General features: G+C 40.3%; 2 protein-coding genes across 2 annotated transcripts; both read left to right on the top strand.

The window, feature by feature from the left end:
* Positions 1-5020: 5020 nt before the first annotated feature.
* On the top strand, positions 5021-10390 carry adora2aa (adenosine A2a receptor a; the record flags this gene model as incomplete). The annotated part of the gene is given in 2 exon segments (XM_035658953.1): positions 5021-5739; positions 7229-10390. Coding segments are annotated over 2 exon segments (1353 nt in total). The 3' UTR covers positions 8244-10390.
* Positions 10391-11656: 1266 nt separating this feature from the next.
* On the top strand, positions 11657-13521 carry LOC118326059 (uncharacterized protein C22orf15). The gene is made up of 5 exons (XM_035658954.1): positions 11657-11681; positions 11970-12056; positions 12292-12414; positions 13042-13113; positions 13274-13521. Exons 1-5 carry the CDS (start codon positions 11657-11659, stop codon positions 13411-13413), a joined length of 447 nt encoding a protein of 148 aa, XP_035514847.1. The 3' UTR covers positions 13414-13521.
* The last annotated feature ends 590 nt before the right edge of the window (positions 13522-14111 follow it).

Genomic DNA, 14111 nt, shown 5'->3' with positions numbered 1-14111 from the left:
GGGAGCTCGTTGAGAAAACATGCGATGACAAAAGTGAAAACCAGCGAAGAAATGGCTAGAGTTGCCAAGTTCCCCTTTAAGATCAATGTTGTAAGAACTGTTTAAAACACTGCTGATAAGGAGCAGGTGTAGGCAACCTGCAGCTCTTTAGCTCCTCTCCAGTGGTTCCCTGTGGCTTTAACAAAATATAATATGGAAATAAATAATGATTATTTTCATTTATCATTGTTGTAGGCCTAAAGTGATTCTTACATTCTCAAATTGTAATAACCTCTATACTGATGATTACTAGTCTTGAGTCTGCCTTAAAAAAACAACAACTCTGTAGTTAGGAATTGAATAGTGTGTGGACACATTTGTTTGATTTCACAACCAACTCTTCTGGCTTACTGGTAAACTTGATCTGCAGCAAGAAATTAGTATAACAAGGCTCAAATATGTTCTGTGGCTCTTTTGTTTTGGCTCTTTTGAAAGCAAAGGTCACTGACCGCTGGTCCAGAGGGACCCAAACTTTAGTACGATCAATACATTGTGATGCTGAGCAAGAACAGTGTGGGATCTTCTTTTGTGAAGGAGAATATAAAGTGTAAAATGTCCAGAATGTGTTTCATGGTGCTCATGTAACCTGTATATAATGATATGAGCCAGTAAACTGTAAAATATTTAGTGTATCTTCAATCTTTCTGGCAGCTACAGTATGTGTTTATGCAGTAGCTTTTCTGCCTCAATGATGCATTTGGGATTTTTTCATGTGTGTGGAGACAGAGTTCTGACATTACTGGAATAGATTGTCTGTATTTCACTTGCAGAACACAGTTTACTACTTAATGAGCTGCTTAATGAGAGTCCTTCCAATTATCCTTCCTGTTAGCTAATAGCTAATATGCAGACTGCCTATTTAAACCTCCCAGTGAGTGCCAGTGCTGTGCTGCTGGTGGTTTGAGACCTGGAATACATCTTTTACACTATATAATAAAATGTATATCTATTTTGGCCTTTTCTCCTTACGCTGGTTACACTGCTAAATACCTAACTGAAGCAGCAGCCAGGACAGTCATGGGATGCTATTCATCAGTATGAGAGGGGGTTTTGGGCCATTTTTGTGTGTCCTGCCACATCTCACAAGCCTCAATAAAAAGCATCAACAAACTAAATTCTTGGAAGAGCTAAAAAAAACGCAGCATTTTTATAATCTAAAAGCAAAATCATCATGGATTTCTAAAAATAAGTTGACTGGTGTGTCGTAATTAACAACACATGAGATGTTAAATCATTAGTTAGACTTCTACTTTAGTAAAATCTATAAAACTTCCTGATCTGATCAATAGTTATCAGTCACTTCACTCAAATTCTGATGATTATTTTTTAGATCAATTTCTTGCCTGTTTGCACCGTGGGTCTGAGAGGACTGAAATTTCATCTATGCTGTATGTCGTCATGTATACATACTTGACAATAAAGTTGACTTGACTTGCTGAGAAGCATTATTGTTATTAGATTTATGGATTAGACCAACTATATAGATACTTATCTGGATCAAGTAAGTAATACCAGCAAACTGTTTATACACAACATAAGCATCAGTGAAGCAGCTGTGTGTTACAATGATATATTTGACAAAAAAGTTATTTTTTAAGCAATTCTGCTTCCTTTACTTATTTTTCCATTACTTGTATTCTTCTAAACTTAAATGTATTTGTGCGTTTGGTTAGACTTTACGCCTGCGATCCTAACATTGAACGTGTGCAGCGCATGCAGCTCAGCAGCACACAGCAGGAGCTGAAAGCCTGTGTGAGGGACTGAAGCGATGGGTTGTTACAAGGGGTCCTACACTGGGTGTTAGGTTTCCTCACCCGTGAGAACAAAACCAAGCAGGAGAAACCTCACTGCAGTGTCCCAACAGCATTCCTGTCGGCGCTTCATGTGTCCGTGCTGTCCTGCTGGGGTACCTTTGGGTGCTGGGGTACCTTTACTTCACCTGAGTGTCAACACGACTGCAGCTCGTCTCCCGCCTGCTGCTTGCTGTTCTGGCAGACTTAAACTTAGCTTATTAAACTCATTTTCAGATAAAAACAAACTTGTAGGTCCCCGTTTATGACTGAACATGTGAACCACATGGGCCCGGTGTTGAGCATCTTATAACATGGCCGGATCCAGCTGTAAGGGGGCCAAAGTTTGGGGGCCCCTACTGAACACCCCCTTAATAACAGAATAAATAAAGCTCACCCACCAAATTGAGTGACAAACCAAAGACTCGAGGAAGAACTAATGCAACAATAATGCTGCAGTACAGTGTTTATATTTTATTTAAAGGACCAGTGTGTAGGATTTAGTGGCATCTAGCGGTGAAGTTGCAGATGCCACTAAATCCTATTATTTCTGCCAATATATCCTCCTAAATGTTACACACTGGACACTGGTAATGCAGTTTCTCAAAAAAAAATAATCCAAAAATCAATTGACACATAATGTAATCAACTGCATGTTTAAGCCTCTTTTTACCTGGAAAACTTATTCGATGCAAAGAGGAAAATAAGTATTTCAGGTAACAAAAGGTTGGCTTTTCATTAACTATATTCAGCACTAACATTTTTATAGAGAGAAAAAAGTTGTCCAAACTGGGCTGGACTACAGCTAGACATTCAGGGGGCTCTGATTAATTATGAATTTGCTTTGGAATATGGGCAACTAACTAACTAACTCTCAAAATGTAAATGGTGCATATTAATACGTGTGTTTAACTAAATTACCACAAACAGGGAGTCACTGGGGGCCCACAGCTACTTTTTATCCCTTCTAGTCAATAGTTAATAGCAATAATTTGTATTGCTATACTTTACATTACATGGTGCAGGGCACTCTCAGATGCTCTCCTGGAGCTGGTGGTGTGCTCAGTGTTTAGCTCATGGACACTTCAGCTGACAGACTCTTGCAAGGGGATAATCAGCCTAATCCCTCCTCCAGCAGTCATGTTGTCACTATGAGCGTCCATCAGCACAGTGACAGTGTCTGTTATCAGGAAGCTGAGAGGTCTGATGTTTGTTCCTCTGCATGGCAGGAGGAGGAGGATGAGGCAATTTGTTTTTTTCCCAGCGATGCCGTAACAAGGTTTGGGGGAAATTCACTTTAACTTTAATAGGCTTGTAAATGGTCTTTCAAACCTTAATTGGCAAAACATCTCAATCATGTACATGGTACCTTTTCAATTTAAATTTCTGAGCCAAATTCTAAATTGGCTAATGTGAACCTAAGCCCATCCTTAAGATAGACCTCCCTTGTTTCACTATGAATCCCTGGAGTTCCTCTGGTGTGTTTTCATAATTCCATCTGTGGACAGCTTGTTATTGTAGGATGCACTGCTAGCATGGGAGAAGCACTGTCATAGTTTATTGAGATTCATTGTTTCCTTTACTGTCCTCTGGGATTTTAGTTTTTTGATGCACCGCTTCTGCATAAAACATGATAATGTGCTGCAATATAACACCAAACGTATCTGACATCAAGATAAATAAATACCCCAGGCTCAGAGGAAAAAGACCAACAAAAACTTTATTTGTAAGTCAAATAGAATGAACAAAAAAAAAATATTGATAACTATCAAGCTTGAAATAACAAGTCTTTGGTATTAATAAAAAGCTCTCATCTGACCCAAAGGGAAAACCCTGACTCAGAGAGCAAAGATCTTTGTGTTCTAGCACAGCTGTTATCTCCAAAAACTAGACATAACCTTAAGAAACATTCCCTCTGAGGGAATTCAGCACCACAAAAACAGCAGCTTTCTGTTTGTTACGCCTTTTATGGCCGATGGCTCACAGATATCAGGCAATCAAACTACAGTGTGATTCACTGGTAGACCAGGGTCATATTTATCAAACTTCCATGAATTGCTTTCTTAAACTTTCTTTAGAAGATGACGAATAAGACACATTTACAGAGTGACATTTACAAAACAAGATCTAGCTGCAAAAAGTGAGCTAAAATGCCCTATTTTGACTTCCTCAAAATAGATGACATATTGTGACATATGATATATTTCTACAGTACTTTCAAAAGATGTATGAGAAGGTGTATGCTCTCCTCTGTCTCTGTACTGCAGCCAAGCGATATACCCACAGGCTACTCTTGAAAGACCTCTGGACAGGGGCAGATCTAGGGAAATATTCATAGGGTGGCAGAAACCATCACATATATCCATATTTTCTTGAAAAGCCCCCAATTGAAAATACTTACATTATTGTGGCACATTAGTAAAGCATTTAGTAGAAATATCAAAAGGTGGCATTAGAAATCAACTGTTTTATTTCCAAATCTTTACTGTCACACTGAAATGCTTTGGTACGTGTACATTTGACACTGATGTAGTCTACACAAACCGCTCTCCCACTGCTCCTCTGCAGGGTCAAGAGGGGCTGTTTACAGAAGACATCAGCAGCCCAAAGTCCCACAACACTGGACACTCACATGACCATTATTGCAGACTGAAATAGTTGTGTTTTCTTGCATTTTGCTTTATTTGGATAGTGACAGTAGAGAGTGACAGGAAAGGCGGGAAAAGAGAGGATGACATGCAGCAAAGGGCCCAGGGCCGGATCTGAACCAGGGGTGCTCCCCCTGAAATGTTTTTTTGATGGTTTTAGTGACATCTTTGAATTAGACCACCGTATTAAGTATTTCCCCCAGATGTTTAAACCCTCTCAAAAGTGTGAAGATTTAAAAGAAATTCTGGGACATATTTGTTCTTTAAAAGGACAGATTTATTGACTGGAGTCTGTCTTTATGAGGCTATAGTCAAGGAGGAACCTCAGTCATTTGGCTAATAAGCTAGTCTTTTCAGATCAATTTAGGTTTGTGGAAATAATCCTTTATTTTTAGAACCACCACAGAATGTTCGACACTTCCTGCACCACGTCTGGCTCCAAAACATATCTGATTCAAGTGTATGTCTGTTGAAATCCACTTCCTTTATTGTAAAAGCATTTCCTCTTTTTCACTTCTGCACCTCTTTATCTGTCTTTACCAGCAACATAATGTTCCAGTGATGTGCGTTGTTGGCACCATCTCAGCCCCTCGAGAAGTTCATGGGAAAAAGCTGCTGGGGGGAAGGACCTGAGTGGAGAGGACAGCAGAGGAGCTTTTCACCAGGAGAGAATGGAGGCAACTGCGTCCTGTGTGTGGAGTTAGGAGAGATGACAGCTCCATCTGAAGTTGAATAAGCCTTTTTTTCAGCAGTTTGAGCAGAGTGGATGTGAGGGACTTGCCACAGCTGCTTGGGGAATCTGCTGGATGCTTGTGAACGTGTTGGAGGTGAGGAGGCTGAGCTCAGCGGTTGCCAGGCTGCAGCTATGGTTGTTGAGGTGAGGTTTCCTCCCTCCTCATCAGTGACCTCGCCGTTTGTCTCACCATGCCGGACGTCTCCGCCGCCTTCATCCTCTACATCGTCCTGGAGCTGCTGATCGCTGTGTTCTCCGTGCTGGGCAATGTGCTGGTCTGCTGGGCCGTGTGCCTCAACAGCAACCTGCAGACCATCACCAACTTCTTTGTGGTGTCGCTGGCGGTGGCCGACATCGCCGTGGGCGTCCTGGCCATTCCCTTCTCTGTCGTCATCAGCACCGGCTTCTGCTCCAACTTCTATGGCTGCCTGTTCATCGCCTGCTTTGTGCTGGTCCTCACCCAGAGCTCCATCTTCAGCCTGCTGGCCATCGCTATAGACCGCTACATTGCAATCAAGTTACCGCTCAGGTACGTGGCCCAGAGGACACAACTGCGTGGCTGTAGATATTTTTATGCAGCAGAGTTTGGCTCCACTTTATAATAAGACAACATTTATGGGTTATAAGTAAGTAGTGGCCTAGTTAGTGGTTAATAAATTGTTTATTAATGCTTTATATCTGTTATAAGCTGTTTCTTGAGAAAACAAATTCACTTATTAACAACATGAACACAACTGTGGACTTAAAAGAGTAAAACCGCTTTATGAATTACTTATTAACACTGATAGCTGCAGACTAGATGATTTATTAGATGGTTAATTAATGGTTTACAAACATTTATAACTGCATTGAAAATCACCAAATGGATTGTTGGCAAACTGGCAACCCAAAAATCTAAATGTTTCCCTGAATAGTTCCATTAATAATTGATCTAAAAGGCATTACTAAATGATTTGTTAACTATTAATAAGACTTCTAGTTAAATCTTATAAGACCTTTACAAACGGTTGAAAAGTAAGAAAAAGATAAAAGATATCTTTTAGGAAACAAAATAAGGAACCTAAAGTGCTTTATTTGGTATTCTTAAACAGGGAGAGTGCATTTAAAATGTGCCACAACGTTTGTTTCTCTTTCTCTTCCAAGCTTAGTCTAATCTGTTTCTTGGTCCAGGCTGCGGAGGTCTCACAATAAAACTACATATTTAATTTCTATCTATCAGTGAAGTCCTGACATTTGAACCAGAAAGTCTTGGCTGAATAAGTGTGTCCAGAAATGGCGTGTCCCAAAAGACTGCGTCTCCCTGGAGCAATCAAATGAATAGTGCTCTAATTGCTTATACAGACTGTGTAACCCCCTGTGTAATCAGACTTTATTATTTTACAGTAAAAGGCTTCAGTCACACTGTTTATCTTGAACACCAGCTCAGACTTCACATTAGCTAAGGGCGAAACATCTACATACATTTAGCCTTTCACTTAATGACAGACTGACAAACAGTGACGCTGTAGCTCAAGCTGTGACCTCATCATACCGAAATGCCAAACCTCAGAGCCACGCCGGGCTCAGCCTTCCTGTTTTCACGACTGTTTTCACACAGCCTCCTCCTTCTGATGAAGATACGTGAGAGTTTCGCTGTACTGTTTTTTGCATTACGGAAGGGGGGGGGGCTTGTTTTTGCATTATTAACCTTTGCACTTTAACATCTCAAGAATGTGATAGAAACAAGCCAAATATCTCAGCTGCTCTCCCACACTGTGCTACAGGCATACTCAAAATAGACTCTTCCTTTGAGGAGTCCTGAAAGACTGTTTGTTTATCCTTTCTCTTTTAGTTCCAGGATGAGAAGTGTTTCCACGGAACAATCAGCTAAGCAAACTTTAAGTCAAGGGAAACTTCATAAATTGTATACAAAGGCTTATTAGAATTATTATTACTAAATGTCTTAGTATGGCTGTGCAGAGGGTTTTGAGCTGACAGACAGAGCTGGCTCATGATGTTTGATCCATCTCCCTCTCCAGGTACAACAGCTTGGTGACGGGCCAGCGGGCACAAGGCATCATCGCCATCTGCTGGGTTTTATCCATCATCATCGGTCTGACCCCCATGATGGGCTGGCACAAGCGTTTCCAGAATGACAACAGCACCTGCCCGCCTGGCCTGATGAAGTGCCTGTTTGAGGAGGTGGTAGTCATGGAGTATATGGTCTACTTTAACTTCTTTGCTTGCGTACTGATTCCCCTGCTGCTGATGCTGGCCATCTACCTGTGTATCTTCATGGCCGCTCGCCACCAGCTCAAGCTGATCGAGGTGAAAGCAGTTCATGGAGAGAAGTCGCGCTCCACACTGCAGAAAGAGGTCCAGGCTGCCAAGTCTCTAGCCATCATTGTTGGGCTGTTTGCAGTCTGCTGGCTGCCGTTACACATCATCAACTGCTTCACCCTCTTCTGCCCTCAGTGTGAGCGCCCCCCGCTCTGGATCATGTACGTGGCCATTATTCTCTCCCACGGCAACTCTGTGGTCAACCCCTTCATCTACGCTTACCGCATTCGGGAATTCCGACAAACCTTCCGGAGGATTATCCGGCGTCACATCCTGGGCCAGCGGGAGCTGTTTGAGAGTGGCAGCAGTATGCGCAACTCCATTCACAACAGCATCACTGACTCCATCAGACTCAAGGCAAACGGCCTAAGCTTTGACCTTTTCACTGAACACAGCAGCAGTAGCTGTGAAAGCTCCTACAACTGCCCTACTTCCATCTCTCCTGTAGGGGGCGGTCTGGTGGCAGTATCCCACCCCCCTCTGTCAGTCATCATCTCCAACTGTCCGAAAATGGGCCCTTGTCCAATGCAAACCCTCAGACAGACTCAAATCCCCATAGGTCATCATCGACAGCATGCGGAGCAGCATGACTGTACTGGACCAGAAGTGGTGGAAGATAAGGACAAGCAGAAACTCGGCGCTGCCCAGGTCACATCGCTGTTCGACAAACAGAACAATAAGAGTTGCTTTACTGAGCTGGCAAAGATGTCCTGACGTAGGCCCACGAGGGACCCCTCACTAGTATTCAGGAGCCTTGCAGTGAAATGTCAACCTCATCTGCAACTTTCAAAGGATCAGGATAAGTCCCAATCCACAGAAATGGGAGCACTGTGAACAGATAACAGACAACCAATGTTACTGAGATTTAAACTTAAATCTCTACTGTTAAGTGACTTTTTAATTTAAACCAGACGAAAAGTCTAAATCACTGCTAGTGGGCCAAAGATGTTGTGCGGCTTCGCCACATGACCAAGCGTGGTTTTCTGAGCAACCGACCCTTCCGTGTTTAAGGTGCAGGCACTTCACTCATCTGTAATGACTCTGCATTCGTTTCAACAAAGAAGTTGCTAAATGCTTTTGTTCAGTACAAATGCACTTTGACCAGTCAAATGGCCTGACCCACCAAAGATCAGCTATTATGGACAGAAGGGACAGTATGGACCTTGGTTGTTGCCTTCACAGGGTGTTTAACGGCAGGTTGAACTAATATACCACAGTGTGTGTCTACATTTCATCCTGCCATTTCTGGTCTGAATGGGCCTTTGGCTGAAGACAAAAACGTATAATATTAAATTATTGAGTGTTTTCAGGGATATGGACATAAACGCACTCTGATGGATTTCACCTTATACCACTACCATGGATCATGGGCATCATGGGAGGATTATTTCTTATGCAGTAGTGCACCATAATTTGCACCATTTTTAGATTCACCCTATCCTGAGGACCTGCTTAGAAACGTTCACGCTCATCTGCAAAAGTTAAATATTTTTCACATTCGGACTATTCCATTGTAATTCAGCTTCATGGCAGTGATGTACATATCTTCCAGTTTTGTCATGGCTCCCTGCGGACCCCATGCTGTTTCTAACTGGACTGAAAAGCTAAAACTTTAATCAGTGACACATGGGTTCATGTTTGCATTAATAATCATATATTTCACACTTTTAAAAAGCAAAAGCCCCAAAGTTGGTAATGTAGTGCTGAAATGTAATCTTGTTTTATAATTGCTCACTGTGACAATGTGACTTGATTGTATTCTTATTTAAGTTATGTTCATGTAAATGTTGATTTCTGAGATAGTTTGATGACTGATGGGAAATGTTTTGAAGAGGATTGTAAATGATTAGACTAGAAGTTGTGTTTTTTCCCATTGAATTCATCCTCAGTCCAGTGCAGCTATTGCCTTCTGTGTTCTCTCGACAGGCTATCACAGAATCCTGTCTTTCAATAAATCCTTTTACATTTTCAAAGTGTACTTACTGTATTTGTGTTCAGCAGTGGCCACAAAATGTCCCCAGCCATTACTCAGTAGCTGTGGAACCCCTCCAGGCTTACCATTGGACTTTCACCAAGCAGGGTCATGTTTCATATCAGATCTAGAAGTCTATAGAACTGAATCAGAGATCTGGTTTGCTCATTCTGGGAAATGGTTAGTTAAGCAGTCAAACTATCTTTAGAGTTCTTTATTTTCCCAGCTTTTATCGCAAATCCCCTGGGAGTTCAGGTTACAGGGCACAGGACCCACTTCTTTTTGAAAGCTTCCCCAGGGAGCTTTAGTGCTTTTTTAAAGATTCACCGCAGAGACCTCCCGAGTCCTCGTGCTCGGCTGCTGTCCTTTGTGGCAATATCTTGTCTCCTCAGCTGGGTCACATCAAGGTTATAATCCAAACTTAATGCAACTTTATTGCCATTGAAAAAGAGCCATGGATGTGTGTGTTTTGTTGAAAGCTGCTTTAATCTATATTTTATATTAAAGGAATAGTTTGACATTTCTGGAAATTTGCTTATTTGTTTTTTTTGCTGAGTAAGAGGACAAGATTAGTAGCATCAGCTTAGCTTAGCATAAAGACTGGAAAGAGAGGAACACAGCTAGCTTGGCTCTGTCCAAAGGCAAAAACATCCACAAGCAGAATGAATCATCCACAAGCAGAATGAATCCCACTCAACGTTTATTTAACGTTAATCCGTAGAAAAAATGGAAATTTATGGCAAACTTATTGACACCCAGTATTACAGAGCAACATTAGCATTTAACTGCATTTCAATATTCACTCTTTTTGGTCTCTACCAAGTCCTGAATGTTCACCAGCGAGTGGGTGCTAACTGCTGAGCAGGTAGTGTACAGAGGTTTTTTTTTTTAGCTCTTTCTTAGAAAACAGCTTTCTGCTATGGCCAAAAATGACACTACGAGAGCGGTAAGAGTGAACCAAATCAATAAAGTTGGACAGCTAAACATATATAAAGCTCTGTAAAGACGAGGGGAGACCCCTTTCACATTGTCATTTGATACATTACTATTATAAAAATATCAATTATAGCTGCTTTAAATTAAAGTCCCCCTCCACTCAAAAATGTGTTGTTCTTCTTGTTCATACAGTATGATGTTTGAATGTCTGTGTTTGACACTAGTGTTTTCACATTCATCTGCTGAAAGTGGAAAGTTTTTCTGTGCTCATTGAACATCTGATTTTAAGGGGCGGGCCTACCAGCATGATTTGTGACATCACAAATAGTTAGAAAGAAGTCAGTCCTGGTCCAGTATGGCAACTTGTACAGTGTGATGTAGAAACTTAAAGCCACCAGTGCACATCCACTGAGAATTGACTTTACAGTGAAGAAGGGGACATCTTGTCTCCAGCAGAAAAACTTTAGAAAGAACTAAAATTAAATAACTGACTAAATTTGCATATATATAGATTCTAAATTAATAAAGTGGAAGGAGGAGATGCCTTTATAGGGATTTAATCTGGAAATTCTACTTTTTTTGTGGAAAAAATATTTCAAACACACATTATTGTTCCTAGTATTTGTAGTATGTAGTATATGTCTTAATACATGTCTGGAGGGGATCTTTAAGGAATTTGGTGGTTCTCAAACATTAAGCACTGATTAGGTCACTGTGCCCCCACATTTGCTGATTTTGAAAAAAAAAACTGGATTTAAATCTCCTTCATAGGTGTTACAGTAAGTAGAAACAGTGTTTGGTCTGTTTCATTTATTAGTTCCAATCTGTGGCGGGAAACAATAAAAAGCCTCTTTTTTCAGTCAGTCTTGACATCACTGTCCAACAACTATAAAGTCCAGAGTGCCAGTCTGTCTGTGTGTAGAGACTCCATGGATACAAGCAACAGCGGTCCCTTGTCCCCTCATTTAAAAGGCTTCAGCTTTGAAAAGCAAAAGAAGAGGAGGATGTGTGTGTGTGTGTGTGTGTGTGTGTGTGTTTACCATCTCTACATTATGTATGCCAGTTCATGGCACACAAGGCAGACCACAACACTGATTTAATAGCCTCTATTGTTGTACATTGTGTCCAGTCCAAACGTGTTACTCCCTGGGCTCTTAGGAATAAACACATACTGGTAGTGGCAGTACTGGTGGAGCTTAACTGCAGTCAGGACCTGAAAATGTTTGTCACCATCCTGTTTGGAGGTTAGTAAAGTTTCTAGATATATTTATTTCTCTTTTCAAATAGAAAATCTTAAACTGATGTCGCTGTTGATGGTATTTGAAGTCAGATTATTTTATATATTTATAACTGACTGGAAACATTTGCAGCATATTTTCAGAATGGTGGAATATGGTTGCTTACATTTAGTGTGATAGTAACCTGGTTTGTTTTACAATAATATACAAAAATGGGGAATAAATTCGCATTATAAAAGTTTAATGTGAAATGTTATATTATTAAAAGATGTTACAAGATTTTTTTTTTGTCAGACAGCAGGATGGAAATGTGCAATCTCAACTGTAAACTGATAAACTTCATCCATCATTTAAAGGAGAAGTGTGGACTGGACTTTAAAGGTACTTACAAACATTACTGAAATTCCATCAACCGTTCAGGTTCCTTTATTTCCCTACTGGGATCAACTGAATATAAATATGGCATAACTTGAATAGTAAGTGGGAGAATTTTATGCCAACTATTGACTGACACCAACATTTCTTTTACAAGTCACTACTGTTATCTGGTTTTAGTCAAGTACAAAACATGTTAATGTTAAGTGCTGTGTAAAAGAACATAAAATTCTTCTTGTAGAGTGTGTGGACCTGATGGACAGCAGTGGCAGAGTGATGAACCTGGAGGGGAAGCAGCAAAGCTTGGCTCTGACCAGCAGCGTGCTAGCAGAGAGGCAGTACTACGTCCTCCTGCGAGTATGCCGTGAGTCCATCTCGGTTTCAAAACCTCATCTGGTCACCAATCTCTGGCCTGTTTGACTGACAAAATGATCATATTTCAATCCTAATAGACCTTTTTCACAGCAGGCATTTTGACATGAAATAGTAAGGTAAACACGGGTGTTAGCAATGATACTAATTAGGGTTCCATGTAGTGTAGCAGAGCCTTTCCAGTGAGCCAACATGCACAATAGCAGCACCCTGACTCTGTTTGACCTGAATGCAACCTCAGTTAGTATCATTGCTAACACGTGTTTACCCTACTATTTCATGTCAAAATGCCTGCTGTGAAAAAGGTCTATTATAGTTTTAGAAAATCAGAATTTAAAAGTAGCCTCTTTTTTTTTTTTTTGGATTGAGTGTTTTTTTTTGTCTGTAAATAAATCTGTATTATAATAATATACGATATATAAGGTTTTATAAAATGTATAACATTTTTAAGAAAGGAAACATTATTTGGGGAATATAGGAGTTTAAACTTTTGATTTACTGCTCAGTGCTCATGAAGGTAACAAAAACTATATTTAATTTTGTTTTATGGGAAATGTCTGCAAACTATTAGCCTGTCCAGCTGTTTTATTACACACTGATGTTCACTTCCCTTCAGGAGATGATGACACTGGAGGCCGGAAATATGTGTCTCTCCTGAATAACTTCAGCCAGAGTCATCCTGAGTTAACAGGTACCATCAGCACAGGAATAAACACTTCAAAACTTAACAGTGTTGACCAACCAGTAGACTTGAAGTGGATCTCTGAGGCCTCCTGCTGGTCAAACTCATGTTTAGAATAATAATAAAAAATATAATTGTGACAATTAGTTTGTCACCACTTCTGTTGTAGAGCTGCTGAGGAAGTTGTCCAACCCTGACAAGGAGCGAGACAGACAGATGAGAAGAGGACGGACACAGAGGAGCAGTCCTGCCAAACAAACCAGAAGCAAAAACACCTCTGCAAATGACAAGAAACACCAAATGAAATAGTTTCTATACGAGTCATGATAGACTTTTAGGTATGATTTCTTTAAATAACTTTTGTAGAAAGCCTGAAACAAAACATGTTCTTAAACATGAACAGGTCCTGTATTTATGCAACCAATCTGTTAACTGCATCAGATGTAGGAATTTTGCAAATGTATGTTTTCTGTCTTAGTCATAGTAGGAGAAGATGACACAGTCTTCAATAAAATGAATGTGTGAATTCTGTGAATGTCGGACTGTGCCACACATGTCTGATTTGGTTTACTCTGTTCATAGCTTCGGTCTCACCATTGCACAAATTAATTCAACCACAAATGTTGCAAAACAGCCACCTTCAGACTTCAGTGGAAGTCTCAAAGGCAATGCTGCTGGGAAGCTTCATCTTTCTGTAACAGATAACAGCTTTGGGTGTCACTGCAGACATGATGTCACAGACCTCAGATCTTAAATAAAACAATTTCACAAAATGGTTCAATTGATATGTAACATCAAGCTGACAGAGTAGAGCAACTATATGGCATGAAGATCACAAAGTTCTGCTTCAGAATTACCAAAAACATTGGCTGAAAAAATATTTTTAAAACAGTTAAAGTAATACCAAAAAGACAATGGAAAATTACTACAAATTAAATAATAATAAATCAAGAATAAAATGGCATTCAATTTTAGATATATTATCGTGGCATTATGTATGACAAAGA

Source organism: Morone saxatilis, unplaced genomic scaffold (assembly GCF_004916995.1).
Source record: "Morone saxatilis isolate NCDOM2014 unplaced genomic scaffold, NCSU_SB_2.0 Contig16, whole genome shotgun sequence".
Taxonomy (NCBI): domain Eukaryota; kingdom Metazoa; phylum Chordata; class Actinopteri; family Moronidae; genus Morone; species Morone saxatilis.
This window is presented reverse-complemented; position numbering and strand designations above follow the sequence as displayed.

Excerpts from the sequence above, each read along its gene's own strand:
- LOC118326059 (XM_035658954.1), top strand. The coding sequence starts at position 11,657 with ATGTTTGTCACCATCCTGTTTGGAG. Across the intron at positions 11,682-11,969 it reads TGTCACCATCCTGTTTGGAG|ACAGCAGGATGGAAATGTGC; the intron begins GTTAGTAAAGTT and ends TTTTTTTGTCAG. Across the intron at positions 12,415-13,041 it reads CGTCCTCCTGCGAGTATGCC|ATGATGACACTGGAGGCCGG; the intron begins GTGAGTCCATCT and ends TCCCTTCAGGAG.